This window comes from Hippopotamus amphibius, chromosome 5 (assembly GCF_030028045.1).
Source record: "Hippopotamus amphibius kiboko isolate mHipAmp2 chromosome 5, mHipAmp2.hap2, whole genome shotgun sequence".
In the NCBI taxonomy this organism is placed as follows: Eukaryota; Metazoa; Chordata; class Mammalia; order Artiodactyla; family Hippopotamidae; genus Hippopotamus; species Hippopotamus amphibius.
In genome coordinates, this window is record NC_080190.1 from 80,522,108 (window position 1) to 80,538,268 (window position 16,161).

General features: G+C 38.3%; 1 protein-coding gene across 1 annotated transcript in view; it reads left to right on the top strand.

Moving 5' to 3' along the window:
• Positions 1-16,161, top strand: part of DISC1 (DISC1 scaffold protein) — a 348,040-nt gene that overhangs the window by 159,514 nt on the left and 172,365 nt on the right. Inside the window, exon 9 of the mRNA XM_057736515.1 lies at positions 4,024-4,212. Within this exon, the coding sequence (XP_057592498.1) occupies positions 4,024-4,212 (189 nt within the window). The remainder of the gene's footprint in view (positions 1-4,023; positions 4,213-16,161) is intronic.

A 16,161-nucleotide genomic window follows, 5' to 3' on the forward strand; every position in this document is an offset into this window, starting at 1 on the left:
CCTGGAGAGCAGGGCCTAGGCCTTGTTCCTTTCTGTGTATACCCACACAGTGATGCACGAATAAATAGTCTCAAAAGATGTTTATCCAATCATGGAGCTGGAAACTATGAATTTCGGTAACAGAATCGATATGTTCTAGGTATGCAGGATGCCCCTAAAGTGGGAAAAAATTTTGTGACATTTCTCACATTTAAATCATATTGAAATCTGCCTGTTAAACAATAAGAGTAAAGACATAAACAGCACAGTTTGATAGTTAACAAGAGGGATCTGGAGTTTTGTGTGAGTTGCATTTTATTGCTGTGGGACCTTCGGCAAGATGTTTAATTCCCTAGATTTCAGTTTTCTCCACTGTACAGTAGACATAACAAAGTGTATTTTAGTGAACATAAAACGAGCCTTTATTTTATATGGTACTAAGAGAGAAAAATTGCTGTCAATTAAACAATGACACAGTGCTTTCTGTGGCTTAGACTTTTTATTTTATATTTATTGAAATGGCTCTTTTACCTGTACTTAAATTTTTGAAAAATCACATGTCACTCTTTAAAAAGGTAAATATAAGGAAAATGAATTGGGTAAGGTTTTCCTAAAATGTTTCATATACAGTCTGAGTGGCCTGAAACTCAGTTCGACTCAAGTCAAGGCTCCTGTTTTTCCATCCTCTGCATCAGTGAGGCGATTGGTGATGCAGCTTTTTTCCTTTTCTCCAAGAACGAACTACTATTTTCTGTAGGATTTTCTGCTGAGCTGCTAACGCCATCCTTCAAGTTTTAAATGCTGGTGCTTTCTGGATCTTACAAATCCGTATCAACAGTTTGGACTCAAATGGTCCTTATATGGTTTGTACACTGAAACAGCAGGAAGTTACAGATGCTCAGACAGGCCACCAGGAATAATAATCACATGATAACAACTTCATCCAGACTACCTCCTAGATGATAGTAATTGTAAAACACATCCCTGTTTCAGAGATGTTAAAATGTAAAAAAAAAAAAGTGCATCTTAGAATAGGTAATAGAGAGTATGTTATCTCTGAGGGTCGTGGTGAGATTTAGAGGAGTAAAGGTTTGTTGGTGTTATCTTGATTATGGTTAAAATAAACTCTTAGAAAATATAATGGAGCCCTCCAGTAACAGTAACTATTATTTATGGAGCACTCATTAGTGTGATATGTTTATTAATTATGGTATAATTTTCCTACTTAAATGTTCCCTAATATATTTTTCCTTTTTTATTGAGGTATATGAGTTACACTCAATGAGATGCACAGATGTTAAGTGTACAGTTCTCTGGATTTTGACACCTGTGTTATCAGCATCCCTATCAAGACATTCTCATCACCCCAGAAACATCAGCCTGTGCCCCTGCCCAGTCATCATCCCCCTGTCCCCAGACGGCCTCTGTTCTGGTGTCTTCCACAATGGATTAGTTTTGCGTATTCTAGAACTTAACATCATCAGACTCATGTAGTATGCACGCTTTTGTGTCTTTTTTTTTTTTTTTTTTTTTGAGATACTTTCATGTCACTGCATGTATGAAGAGTTCGTGCTTTTTTCTTGCTGTGTGGTCTTCTGATGTGTGGACGTACCTCTGTTTCTGCCTTCTCCTCTCGATGGACATTTAGGTTGTCTCCATTTTGGGGCTATGAGTAAAGCAACTGTGAACATCTGAGTCAAGTATTTTTTTTTTAAGCTCTTTATTGGACTGCAGTTAACGTGGGGAGTCTAGCCAACAATGCTAGGTTATTGTTTGCCTGTGTTAGTTGTTTTTTTTTTTTTTGAAGCTCTTTATTGGAGTATAATTGCTTTACACTGCTGTGCCAGTTTCTGCTGTACAACAAAGTGAACCAGCTGGTATTCATACACATATCCCCATATCCCCTCCCTCCCGTGACTCCTTCCCGCCTTCCCTATCCCAGCCTTCTAAGTCATCACTCATCATTGAGTTGATCTCCCTGTGTTGTGCAGCAGCTTCCCACTAGCTATCTATTGTGCATTTGGTAACATATATATGTCAGTGCTACTCTCTCACGTTGTCCCAGCTCCCCTTCACCACCACCCCGTGTCCTCAAGTCTGATCTCTGCATCTGCATGAGTCAAATATTTTTGATTACATATTTAATTTCTCCTGCATAAATATCTAGAAGTGGAATTGTTGAATCAAAGGATAGGTGTATGTTAACCTTATGAGAAACTGGCAGAACCCTCCTCAAAGTGCTTGTACATTTCACACTCCGCCATGCATGAGTTCCAGTAGCGCCTTGTCCTTGTCAGCCAGACAGTTTCAGTCCAGTTAATGTGAGCCACTTGAATGGTTTCATAGTGGAATCTCTATGGCTTTAAGGTGCATTTTTCTGGCAACTAATGATAAACAACACTTTTTCATATGCTTCTCAGCCACTTGTGTGTCTTTGTAATGTGCCTGTGGTGTCATTTGCTCACTTTTCAATAGGGATATTTGTGTTTTAATGATTGAGTTGCAGGTCTCAAGTCCTTTGTCAGATATATGTATTGTAAATATTTTCTCCCAGTCTGTGGCTTGCCTACTCGTTTTCTTAATGGTATTTTTTGATGAGTAGAGGTTTTTAATTTTGATTTAGTCCATTTATCCATTTTTTTCTTTTATAATTATTATTTTCTGTGTCTTATCTAAAGTTTTTCTGACCCCAAAGTTGGAAAGGTATTCTCCTATATTTTCTTCTAGAAGCTTTACAGTTTTCACTTCTACGTTTAGGTCTCTGATCCATCTCTAATTAAATTCTGTGTATGGTTTGAGGTATGCATTAAGGTTAATGTTTTCCCCATACAGGTAGCTAGTGGTTCCAGTACCATCCATTGAAAATATTCTCTTTTCCTCATTGACTTGATGGGTCTACTTCTGCACTGTCTGTTCTGTCCCATTAATCTCTTTGTCCATCCGTCTATACGCCAGGGCCATACTGTCTACATTTACTGTAGCTTCAGTGTTCATTTGAAATCAAGTAACAAATGTCCTCTAACTCTGTTCTACCTTTTAAGGATTGTTTTGGTTTAGCTAGGGCTTTGCATTTTCTTTTGCCATTTTAGAATAAGCTTGTCAATTTCTATAAAAGAACCACATAAGGGTTTGATTGGAATTGTATTGAATCAATAGATCAATTTGAGGAAAATGAAAACATTAACAATATTCAGTTTTCCAATGTATGTATATACAGTGTATCTTTCTAATTATTTAAGTCTTCTTTAGTTTCTCTCAGTTTTAAAATGGTTTTCTATGTAGAAGTTTTGCACATATTTCTTTAAATTTATCCCTAAGTATTTTGAGCTTTAAAATATCTTATACATGATTGAGCTTTAAAATATCTTATACATGATATTTAAAAAATTCATCTTCCAATTGTTTGCTCCAATTTAGAAATACAATTGATTTCTGTATACTGACCTTGATTCTTGCAACGCTGCTACATTCAATATGCCATATAGTTTGCTCAGAGCTTTATAGAATTTCATGTTTATTCTTGTGGCCACCTATAATGCAGGTGTTAGCACAATCTTATTTTATAAGAAGTTTGCCCTAATTTCTTTGTGCAAGGCCGTGCAGTTTGTGTAACTGGGATTTGAATTTAGGATTTGAATTTAGGTCTGGTTTGACTCCAAGGCCTGGTCGGTCTCTTTCCACCCTACTGTACTATTACACCTCTTTGCCACTTGGATGTTTGAGTGATACCATGTGGCTTCCCTGGGTTTCCCTGGGACATTTTTGTGTCATTATGTTTCAGAAGGACATGAATTAGCCAATGGAACCTCTAAAACAGAATGAAATGAGAATAAGGTGATAAATAGGCTGGTGGTTTTTCCAGTTTAAGGAGGGCCGTCAGTGTGTTTCCAGATTCCTCCACAGAAGACTGTTAATACAGTTGGGATGTCGCTGCAAAGTTCATCCTCCTTTCCCCACTCTGATAGTGCATGCTAGCTGCGTCTTCCATGGGTAGGGATGCTATAACGCTTGTCTTCCCTCCTTCTCTCCCGCAATGTGCTGCAGGAAACCACTTCTGTACAGCCAAGGAGCTCACGGAGGAGATCAGATCATTAACATCAGAGAGGGAAGGACTGGAGGGACTTCTCCACAAGCTCTTGGTGCTGAGTTCCAGGAATGTCCAGAAGTTGGGAAGTGTTAAAGAAGATTACAGCAGACTCAGGAGAGAGCTGGACCAGGGGAAAACTGCCTATGGTGAGTGGTCACACAGTTGCCTGGTGAAATTTATATGATATTTATTGTACTGCTTCATGTGAATGTCACTGTGAAGGGTGCCCTGGAGCCACGCAGCACTCTTCCTGGAGGATGTTTTTGGCAGGAGGCTTGGCAAATGGGGCAGAATTATTGTCAGCTTTTGTTCTGCTATCACGTGTGATGCCTTTTCATTTTCTGTCTTTTCCCCTGCTCCTCTACCCTGGATTTGCTAATGGCCTTGTGATTGTTTACAGCAATCTCCCCCTTGGCACAGGTCTTGAGAATTTTCCCTGTTTGACAATTATCTCCCTTTTGTTCTTTGGCTTAGCCTTCTGGCTTGCATGATCGCAGACGAAAGCAGGCTGGCTCTGGGAAAACCAAGAAAAGACCATTAAGTGCCTCTTCTCTGTGTGGGCTTTTCTGAGAGCTGCATTATTCCCCAGGAAGAATGATGTAGAAGATGCCAGTGCTGCCTTGCCCAAAGTATCTGCTTGTTGCAGGAGTTAAAGTCTTGTTGTGGTCTTTTCCTGTCAAGTTGTTAACAGTAAATGAGGTCACCTTGAGGTTTCACTCTGAGGGATAATTTCAGAAGATGTTGGTTCAGTCCAAATTGATAAAGCCAAACCTATTTCTAAAATAAAAAGTAGTAAAGAATTGCTGATGATTCAGTTTCTAATATACAGGGTGAAATCATAAGAAGAAAATTTAGATTTAAAATATATTAGATGCTGGAACCTGTTTCTTCACCAGTAAAATGAGAAGACCATGGTTCATCTCATAGGCTGGTAAAGTGGTACAGATTAAGTAAGCTAATTTATTCAAATCCTGAGATATTGTGTGTGAGATATTGTGTGTGTGCACTTCCCCTGGGAACTAGAGGTTGTTGGAAGGCAAAGTCCATACGTGGTAAATCATCGTCCCTAAATAAATGTTGACTAGGAGAATGAAAGGCATATATACTAATAAAGGACTGTATTTACAAAGTATGCTTATTTAAAAAGAAATAAGAAAAGAATGGAGATATTAGTTAGCCAGAGTTGAAATAGAGCTATTTGAAAATACTCTAGAAATTGAAGTAAATGAAAATAAGTGTTTAAAACCAAATAAATAAATATGAAATCAGCTGGTGGAAAGAGGTTGTCATTTCATTGTAAATAAATTTTGTTTTAGAGGCTTCGTAAGTTTTGTAGAGAGAGGTTTCTTCACAGTTATTTGCATGACAGATGGGATGCTCCACTGTTATTGTGTCTTCTTAGCCGTGGACACCCCCAGGTTGTCTCAACAACTCAGAATGCCTTATCTTTTTCTCGCTTTTGTAGCTCAAAGCTTTGTTTTTGCCAAATATATAACTAGAGACTGTGCATTTGAGTCTTAATATGTATAACTATAGTCCTGAGCAATGACAACCTGTTCCTCCAGGAAGTAATGGTGCAGTTTATCACGTTATTACACGACTAACCTTGTATATTTTAAATGAATTTTTGCTATAAATTTAAAAAATATGTAAACAATGAAAACTATGAAATGTCTCATGTTATCATTATAAGACTTTTGGAGCAAAATGAGAAATTTATATCCAAGAATAAAGATGTGAACAAATTTGGACAAATTTAGTTCCACCATATTTTCTTTTTAAAAACAAATTTTATTGGAGTATAGTTGATTTACAATATTGTGTTAATTTCCGCTGTACAGCAAAGTGACTCAGTTATACATATATACATTCTTTTTCATATTCTTTTCCATTATGGTTTGTCACAGGGTCTTGAATATAGTCCCCTGTGCTCTACAATAGGACCTTTTTTATCCATCCTACATATAATAGGATGCAGCAATGTTTTCATTTGAACAGTTGAGCTCTTGAAAGCCATTAATATCTCTTTTTTTAAAAAAAAGAGCTGTACAGTATTTTTTGAATCTTGTCATTGTCACTTCACTAAGTATTTCCAAACTGATGAATAAAACATAAACAAATGGAATGAGAGGTTGTTAACCATGGATGATTCTAAATTGCAGATGGCTCATTACTTTGTGAAGGCGTTCTTTATGTCTTATACTTGGAGTTAGCTGAATCAGCTACCCTTTTCCCTCTCCTTTAGGCTGAAGCTACTTTTAAAGCACTCTGAGGTGACTTGGCTTTGAGTGAACCAAATTAGTAATCTTGGGTTGGAGAGAGTGTGAGAGGCAAGGCAAAAGAAAGAAAGGAAGGAAGGAAGGAAGGAAGGAAGGAAGGAAGGAAAAAGGAAGGAAGGAAGGAAGGGAGAAAAGAAAGAAAGGAAGGAAGGAAAGGAAGGAAGGAAGGAAAGGAAGGAAGGAAGGAAGGAAGAAAGAAAGAAAGAAAGAAAGAAAGAAAGAAAGAAAGAAAGAAAAAGAATTCCTTGATAAAGTGAAGCTTTTATCCACTGATATGTAAGAAAACTGGACCAAAGTCCATATTCTGTCATTTGTCAGATTTTGAGAGGTAAAAATCTGGAAGGAGCTCTGTGCTCAAGATTACATGTAGAGCAAATAAAAAGAAGTAGTACGCTTCTGCATGTTACCATGAGCTGACTCTTTATTCTTAGATAAAACATTTTATAATAAGATTATTCAAAAAATGAGCAATGCGTAGTGTTCTTAAAAACAGATTTTGATTTCCAGCAGTGGTTGCAGAATGCACCATTCAGGCAAAAAATACAATTCTGGGATGGACAAGTCACTTCATGACGGTTAGGGACCCAGGCTCTGTGATGCTGGCTCCAAGTCAGCTGACCCAGCCATGTGTGAGTCCAAGTCCAGCCAGGGTTCTGTTTCTATAGCAGGAGGGGAGATTTGCAGTCTTAGGGAATAATTAGCAGTCTCATTCAGAGGATTCTTACTGATGTGAAGAGTATATGTAACGACATATCACAGATGAACTTGCTTCGCTGATCATTTCCCATGTCATTACATCTTGTGTCTCTGGCTTGACTGTAAGTCCATCGAGGTGAAAGCACTGTCTTTAGGTTTCATTTGCGTCATTGACGATATCCAGCACGATGTCATTAAAAACAGTAAATAGACCACAAATATATGTTCATTTACTGGGGCCAGATGTTAAAACGAAACATTAGTCCTGTCTTCCCTTATTTTGAATCACATGCCCAGACCTTAGATCTTCTTTAGAAAAATGTTTAAAATTCATTTTCCAATTTAATGAGAACAGTGGTAAGTTAGATCATCTTTCATGGAAGATGCTTGAGTTGTCTTAGTCGGATATTCAGATTGGGGTGTCAGCAGACAGAACAATATGAGGAGAAGGACTGAAATATGCCAGAGGACTCAAGGGCAAGGGAGACAGAAATCATCACGGAATCTACTGACTTTTCTCTCAGTGACACACCATGTCTGTGACAAGGTTGGGGGCGTGGTGCTTATACCCCTATCAGCGGTTCTTAAGACTTCAGAACATGCTTGAAGTCTGAGCAGTTTTAGGTGCAGTGAAATAGAATGAAAAGCTAAATCTATCTTTCAACCCCTGCTTGTGGAAATTAACTATAAACCTTTAATTATTGTGGATTTCAGTTTTCTTTTAAGGGAGAGTGGGGTGAAAAAAAAACCAGTAACATTTTTATAGTTTGCTACATCTGCTTTTCAGAAAAAAAAAGACAACCCTGAGATTTACGTAACTGTTTTTCCATCCCTTGTGGATAAGTTGGTAATCTGTATTGTACTTTATTAATATTGTTGATTTCATTCTGTAACTCAGATATAAAGGAAGTAGACGTCAAGGGGAGAGATTTAATCACAGAATAATCAGGGCTAGAATTTTAAATAGGACATCATTAGCATGTTAATGAATCTTCCCACTTCATGCCAGCTGCCGGAGTAGAAAAGATACTGCAGATGTAGCTCAAAAATCCAAGGAGTCTGTGGCCCAGTGAACTGTCAGGAATCCATGTAGGGTTTGTGAAATGCGTAAAGATATGCTCAGTGCTGGTGTCTAATGGTGTATTTTTCTGGGAGTGATGGCTGGCTGTGTCCAACTTAAACTCATTTATTTGCCTTTCAGTGAGTAAGGAGGAAGTGGAAGACAGATAAGGGGAATTTTTTTTTTAAGTCTTTATTGAATTTGTTACAATATTGCTTCTGTTTTATGTTTTGGTTTTTGGCGGTAAGGCATGTGGGATCTTAGCTCCCCAACCAAGGATCGAACCCAAACCCCCTGCATTGGAAGGCAAAGTCCCAACCACTGGACTGCCAGGGAACTCCCAAGGGGCAGTTTTTAAGTGTGATAAAGTTGAAGTAGCGTCAACTTTTCAGTTATTATTTGGGGCTAGTACCTAACTTTTGCTTTAGATTAGAAAGGCCACATCCACACAATCCTGCCCTTATTTTTGGAGTATTTTAGTAAAAGGAAATATGATACCCTTCAGTGAGATTAGTTGTTTTTTTTTTTTTTTAACTCAAGTCCACTGGTGAAACTTCTTTCATAAGTCACTTTAAGAAGAAGCTTTTGGTTTAGAGATCATGTGCTTTACAGGTTCTGCATAAGTAGGCAGTCACTCCTTTTCCATATTGATTAGTTACAATGAGATGAAGTTTTCAAGAGAAATTAAAAGAGGGGAATAAAATCTGTCTTTTGGTGGGGGTGGGGAAGAAATGGAGAACTGGAATATGTATAAATATATATCAAAGATGGAAACAACAAAATTAACAAATAAAATGGAAAAGTTGAGACAGAAGAAAACGCTAATGATGAGTGTTGTTTTGGTTGGGAACACAATGTGATAATGAACTTCCTAGAAGCCAGAGCAAAAAAGACAGGTGAAGCATCGTCTGTCCTCCTCAAAAGTAGCTTAAAGCACGTTTTCAGGAATGCGGAGCGGTATTAAATTCTTGAAGATGATTTTTTTGAGAGTGTAATGGAAAGTCCTCATGAATAGGTTTATAGCAAATGCAAAAGCACACATGGCCGTTAGCAACCACCTCTGAGAAAAAAAATTAGTGGATGAAAGCAGGAGTTCACGGGCAGGCTGTGAAACCATCCACAGATTTCAGATCTGCGAGTTTGTACATTTTTTTCCACAAGAAGACCCAGTTACTCAGCAGAGTTTTGAAGGAATCATTCTAAGTTCCCCCAAATTTTAAGAAACCTTATGTTAATGTATAATGCCATGGAAGTGAATTAGGAAGGGCATGGGCTAATTGAGTTTAAATATGGAATCGTGCAGTGACCTAACATCACCAGTTCTAAGTCCCTAGAACCTAAAGTGGTTGGTTAGAAGTCATGTTCTGTAGATGCACCAAGTATTTCTTTTTTCTCCTGAGCTTTGACTAAAATCTGCTTGGAGGACAGCTTGGCTGTTTTGGGGGCAGAATCGTGATAGAGTTTTTGGTAACCGAGACCCAAGCTATTTATCTGGGAACCAGATGACTGTTGCAAGTTCTGTATGTGAAGGAACTTAGATTGTTATATGGGAAATATCTTATTTGTGTCTGTCTCTCTAACTGGAACTCTTTGCTTGTTTAGATTGAAAATGTATATACATACACTCTCTCTCACACACACACACACACTATGAACCTTTTGGAGGAAAACTTTTTAAAATTTAAAAATCTTTTTTTCCCAGGTTTTTCTGGGGGCTGAGCTTTCACATCTCTAACCATTTACCTTTGATTCATCTTATTAATTAAGTTACCGGGATCCCAGCTAAATACGTATTTGCATTTTTTTTTCTCTCCATGGTTTTCTTCTTTCCCATGTTTTCCTGCCTCACTATAACTGCAGTTATTTCATTTCAGCTACTTTTGCCTGTGAATTTCTAAGCTTGAAATTCGTAATTAACTTCCTTCCTCTTTTATTAAATAACTGTGATAATTTCTTTGGGAGGCATCTCCACAACAGTACAAAAAGCCTGTATTAGTTTGTAGAAGTCCTCAGTTTAGTTTCAGTTCTGTTGGTTCCCAGTCACCTGCGTCGCACCTGGCAGATATAGCATCATGGTGTGAGGTTTGATGAACGAATTCTTTCTGCTTCCCAGGGGCTTGATGTATGATACGGTAGAACCAGATCTCTAAGTTTCATTTCCATCCATGCATCCATCACTTTAATTTTTTTAATAGTTAATTTACCACGTTGTGTTAATTTCTGCTGAACAGCAAGTGATTCAGTTATACATATATGTACATTCTTTTTTTTATATTCTTTTCTGCTATGGTTTATCATAGGATATTGAATATAGTTCCCTGTGCTATGTCCTATATGTAGGACCTTGTTGTTTATCCATTCTATGTATAAAAGCTCACATCTGCTAACCCCAACCTCCCACTCCATCCCTCCCCCAACCCCCTCCCCCTTGGCAAGCACAAGTCTGTTCTCTTACGTCCAGGAGTCTGTTTCTGTTTTGTAGATAGGTTCATTTGTGTCATGTTTTAGATTCCACATATGTGATGTCATATGATATTTGTCTTTCTCTGTCTGACTTACTTCATTTAGTATGATAAACTCTGGGTCCATCCACGTTGCTGCAAATGGCATTATGTCATTCCTTTTTATGGCTGAGTAGTATTCCATTGTATATATGCACCACATCTTCTTTATCCATTCATCTGCATCCATCAATGTGTCCATCAAAGGCTCAATAAGCCTTTACTGAGTACTTACAACATGCCAGGCACAGTGCTTGCCTTTATCAGACAGTCCCTGCCAGAGATGAAGTCACCAGTTACTCTAGTCCTTTCCGGTCTTGAATTCTCATGATTCTATTCAACTTTATTCCTTTTTTTTTTTTTGGCTCTCTACTACTTCTGATTTCCTTTTCCTATTTTTATCCATGCAGTTATTTTTAGAAATCCTTACTGATCTTACTTCCTTTTCTACCTGTCTCTCCATTTGCTTTGTATACTCTGGTAACGTACTCCCTTCACAGAGCCCCTAGGTGGGAATACAGTGACAATTTTAACAGTATTTCACGCCCAATTGCAACAAGCAGTTTTTTGACTTGCTGATTTGTCTGGAGCAGGAACTTGATTCTATGCTATAAGGTGGGTACATGTGAGTCTTAAGTATTTGACAGGTGTTCTGCTTTGTGGATCATTCTTGGCAACCAGTGCCTGTCTTAGTCTCTTTCTACGCACACGCACACTCATACACTCCCTCCTGAAGATTAAGCTAAGAATGGTGGTGGGTGGGACAACACGATTCCTGGAGGAGAGCCCCTTGGCCGTGACTGGGGGGAGGAATTTATTTGTTGTGTGGGGCTGTACCCTGTATTGCAGAATGTTTCACATCCTTTGGCATTGTCTTTTGTGTACCTCTTCCTCCCACACCTGTTTTTAAATGTCCCTGGGTGGGAAAGGTACCACTCTCAGTTACCTGAACAACTTCAGCATTATGTTATGATCTAAAAATAGATCGTTATTGTTAGGATTATTAGAACTTTATTGGAATTAGTAGAACTTAATTCTCTTATTCATATTATCCTTTATGTAGATCTTATAGATTTAAAAATGAGTTCTTTTGGGATTTCTTCTTCCTTTGATCTTTGTTGTGTATATTCAGCATGTATTTATTGGCTCTCTTACTGTGTGCACAGATTAGCTATAGCTTTTATGGATTTAATATGTTCTTTGAAAGGAAGGAATGATCCCCTGTGTGTTGTCACTTTCTCTTCAGTAACAAATGTGGGTTTCTCTCCTTTTTGCGCTAAGGCTGCACGTGCATTTAGTTGTCCGATCTTCTGGACACTTTGTATGGCTGGCCCAGCACCGTCTCTGTTTCACAGATGAAGACGCTGAGGCTTAGGGAGGATGGACGCCTTGTCTGAAGTCACACAGACACAAGGGGTCGTGGCTGGGATTTGGATCCCTTTTTCTTGTGATTTCACCTTTTACATGGCTTTATGTTCTTTATAAACCCGATTCCCGACATGAGCTCTCTCCCCTCCCTCACCCTCACCACCCCCTACCTCAGTACCACACCCATGGTCATGATCACGAAACAAAGTCCATTAACATCATCTCTTGACGATGTAGAGTGTCCAGGGAAGAGAGGCTATTTTCATTTTTGAGATTTCTAAGTACATGATCTGTATTTCATGCTGGAAATGATGACCTGCTGTCTGAAATTTTCCTACACCTGATGGATCATTTAACTTATCACTTATATGATAATCACATATTCTGAATTAAAACCCAAATCCTTTATTTTGGAAGGATGACTGATAGGGACTTAGCATACTACCACAAATGAGAAAAGGTTGAACTATAGCAATTTAATTGGGTACATATTTGGTAACTTCAAACCATGTTTGGGTATTTTTTCAAAGAACTAGGGATAGTTCTGTTTCCTGTTCTAAAATGCTTAAGTGTGAGTGTTTTCCTTTGTATTCCTGTAAGTTCAGGCATTAATAGTATATTAATACCCTAGTCAGCATTTCTGGGGGAGAACCACTGTAAGCCCTGTTTGCCTGTAAGAATTTACTAATATGCCATCCTATTAATCACCAGAAATTAACTTGCAAAATGTGATGGCCATTGTTCTAGGCTTCTTTTCAGTGAGTTTTTGAACTTTAAATAAACAACATTTACAATATTCTATAATTCAGGGCTTTGAGAGATTGACTGATTCTTTTTTTTTTTTCCTCAGTCCAATTTTTTGAGGTTTTGCAGAACTCAATATTATTGGTGCTAATTATGACCTATTTTATACTGTTACAGTCTTTTCAATGCTTAATTTTATAAGAAATGTCTTGTTTTCCTCTTCGGCTTTGCCATGAGTTAATGGCCTCCTGCCATGTTTGCTGTGTACTTCTTCTTCTTGGAAGCTGCCATATATTTTGCAACCCAAGAGAGACAATTCTTTTTGAGAGACTATCATTTGTCGCTAATTTGGTTTTTCAGGTTTTCTTAGCACTTGTAAAGGAGAGCGGGCATGCTGATAAATGTTTTCTGCCCTCATTGATTTGTTGCACCAAATTGTGCTACCCTGGGCCCACCGTACTTTTTGGGGATGGCCATCCTACCTCATCCACTTTCCTTCCAGATTTTTATGTAATTGGGGAGGACTGGACCCCTATTGGGATGGACAATTCTAAGACAATGCACTGCAATTTAATATTTATAGCATGGCAGAAACCATCAAGAGTTGTTTAAAGATCTACTGACTTCACATCAAAAATGTATTGATCCAGATATACTCATAGCTCACGTGCTCACTTAGTTATAGAAGGTAATTTTATTTGTCTTTTGACATTAAACTATCCAAAGTCTTTATAACTCATTAACAACTGATTGCATACTTTGCTTTTATTTTTTGCTTTTATTCATATGTACTTTTTAATTTTATTTCATTTACACAAGTATTGATATTACATGATTTTTCAAGCAGGAGAGAAAATTTTAAATACTTTGCTTTTAGATGTAATGGTAACCAGACTTCTTTCTTCTCTTTTCGTTTGCCAGCTTGATGTTAAACTTTTGGTTATTGTAGCCTATTGTGAGCAGCTCTCTTTTCATCTGTGTTACTAAAGCTGCTTTACACTTCATGTATTTCTAGATAATATAGTGTCTTTCCTAAGAAAGAATCTAATGCAAATATATTATGACTTCAGGGTAAAATTAATGAAAGGAAGCCTGGTCTTGCTGGGACAAGGTGACTGGAACCTTGAGCCTCTTTTTAACTTTGTATCTGACCCAGCATTTGACTTTGGTCTATATATCCCAATTGCATCAGCAAGACAGATAAATTAGAATTTGGCAAATGTCTGTTTGCCCTTCACCCAACCCTGTATTTTTTTCAGAGATTGAGGAACAGTGGGGCTAAATACCAAACTCCAGGTCTGTCTTGAGAAGGTCACCCAACACTGAAATTCCCCGGTGTCTGGAATCCTGAGAATGCAGCCGCCTTCGGAGGTGAAGTCATTTCCCTGACGGATTACACAGGAATGTTCTGAAGTTGAGGCTTATGAAATTCCTGGAGTTACTCTAGTGGGGTTTTTTTCTTTCTTTCAATTTTTAACTTATTTCATAAAATATCACAAGAATAAAACACATTTAAAAAATTGAACAAAAAGTGTCCATCATCCAACTTCTGTAGCAGAGCCCCTGGGTGCATTTTTGGTGTCCCCTCCTGTGCCTGGAGCACATGCAGAACTTTTAATTACACACTTGTACTCAGAGCGTGGGCACAGCTGTACCTTCTTAGGCTTACGTGACAATAATGAAAGTATTCCAGCACTCATCCTTATGGCTGTACATTCAGAAAAATGTATCATCCCATTCTACTGATGCTGAAACTGAGGCTCAGTGAGCTGGGAGGGTTGTGGATGGGAGTGAAGAGCTGGAATGTGACTCAGACCTGTCTGGCTCCAGAGCCAGACTCCACATCACGTATTTCCATCGCCGTGTTGTAACATAGCGTTCCAATTTAGTATTTAGGATCTTCATAACATTCCAAGAACCAATATACCATGACCTACTTAATGCTCTCCTTATTTTGACATATTTAATGATCATTTTATGAATTCCTTTATGAAGATAAAGTGAGGTTGGGATTTCTGGGCTAAAGTGCACAATCATCTTATGACTGGATACATCCTGCAAAGATTGTCAAAAGAATTATACCAGTTTGATACTCCCAATCCATCCTTTCCAACACTAAGTGTTACTTCTTAAAAAATTATGTAGTATAATAGCAATAATAAAATGGTATTTAATTCATGCTTTATTTTGGCATGTATTCAACTAAGAATGAGGTCAAACTTTTTTTTTGGTGCCTTTATAATTTTTTCCATTGTGTATTGTCCATATTCCTCACCTGATTTTTTGGAGGGTGGGGGGGATTGATGGTTCCCTTATCTTTGTATAATATGGTTATTGTCATTTTTCCCTGTTTGTATGTTGTGTATATATGTGCGAAATTAACCCATCATCATGATTAATAAAGGATCAAGAGGAGAAATGTTTATCAACAATGATAACATGTTGAGGTAACAGTTTAGAGTGAATTCTGAGACTTCTTAAGGCTCAGGGTGCAAGTGATTTAACAAACAACATAGGTTTTCCCAAGTAAAGGCATTCTGTTTCCCCTCCGTGCGTTAATGTTCACTGGGCCTGCTGGCCTTTAAAAGAAATGTGATATACAGGGAACAGCTGCAATTGGGCCCATAATAAACCAATCTCACTTTTTACAATAAATCTGTGGAAGGCATCATTTTACATTTTCACGACCATTAAAGAAGCTGAGAGAAATGTTCAGTTTCATACCAATTTGCTGTGCTTTTTTCGTACGATGCATCTCACATTGAGTACTTTGCTGTATTTGACTTTTTAAAAAAATTTTTTTTTCCTGTTTTCTTAAATAGATGCATTAGAAAAACAGCTCCTGCTGACAGGAATTTTTTTCTTCCCAAGCATACTGTTATTTCACGGACTAAAGGAGCATGTCTATTGATGGTGTGTGGGGCCGCTGAGGCTGCAGTTTGTGGAAGAGTCACAGGACTTGGTGATGGAGGTTAGCCCGGCAGGGAGAGGGCCAGAGGGTTGGGATGACCCTTTAAAGTGTCACTGGCTTTTCATGGAGAGCAGTTGGGTCTGTGGCACCTCCCTCCCCTTCTTTCCACAGACAATAAGCAATGCTGAGTGTTAAGTCCAAGATCCCTTTCTGTGGATGATGTGTCATCACCATAAATGACTATGATGGGGGTTTAGGAAGGTACCTCCTTGCCTGTTACCTCTGTTGGGTCTCAGATTCTCCCACCACCCAATCACATTCTCTTTTTGCTTTTTGCTGTGGGTTTCTTTCCTCCACCTTTGGAATGTCCCTCACCCTCATCTACCCAAGCACCCACTCCCTACATCCCTTGTGGGTGTCACCCTGACTGCTCCCTCTGACCTGCTAAACTTCCCAAGGTCTCTGCTCTGGATGCAGTATGTGAAGTGCCCCCCATCTCTCCAGGAGCAGCTTCCGTGAGATGTCTGTGAGGACGC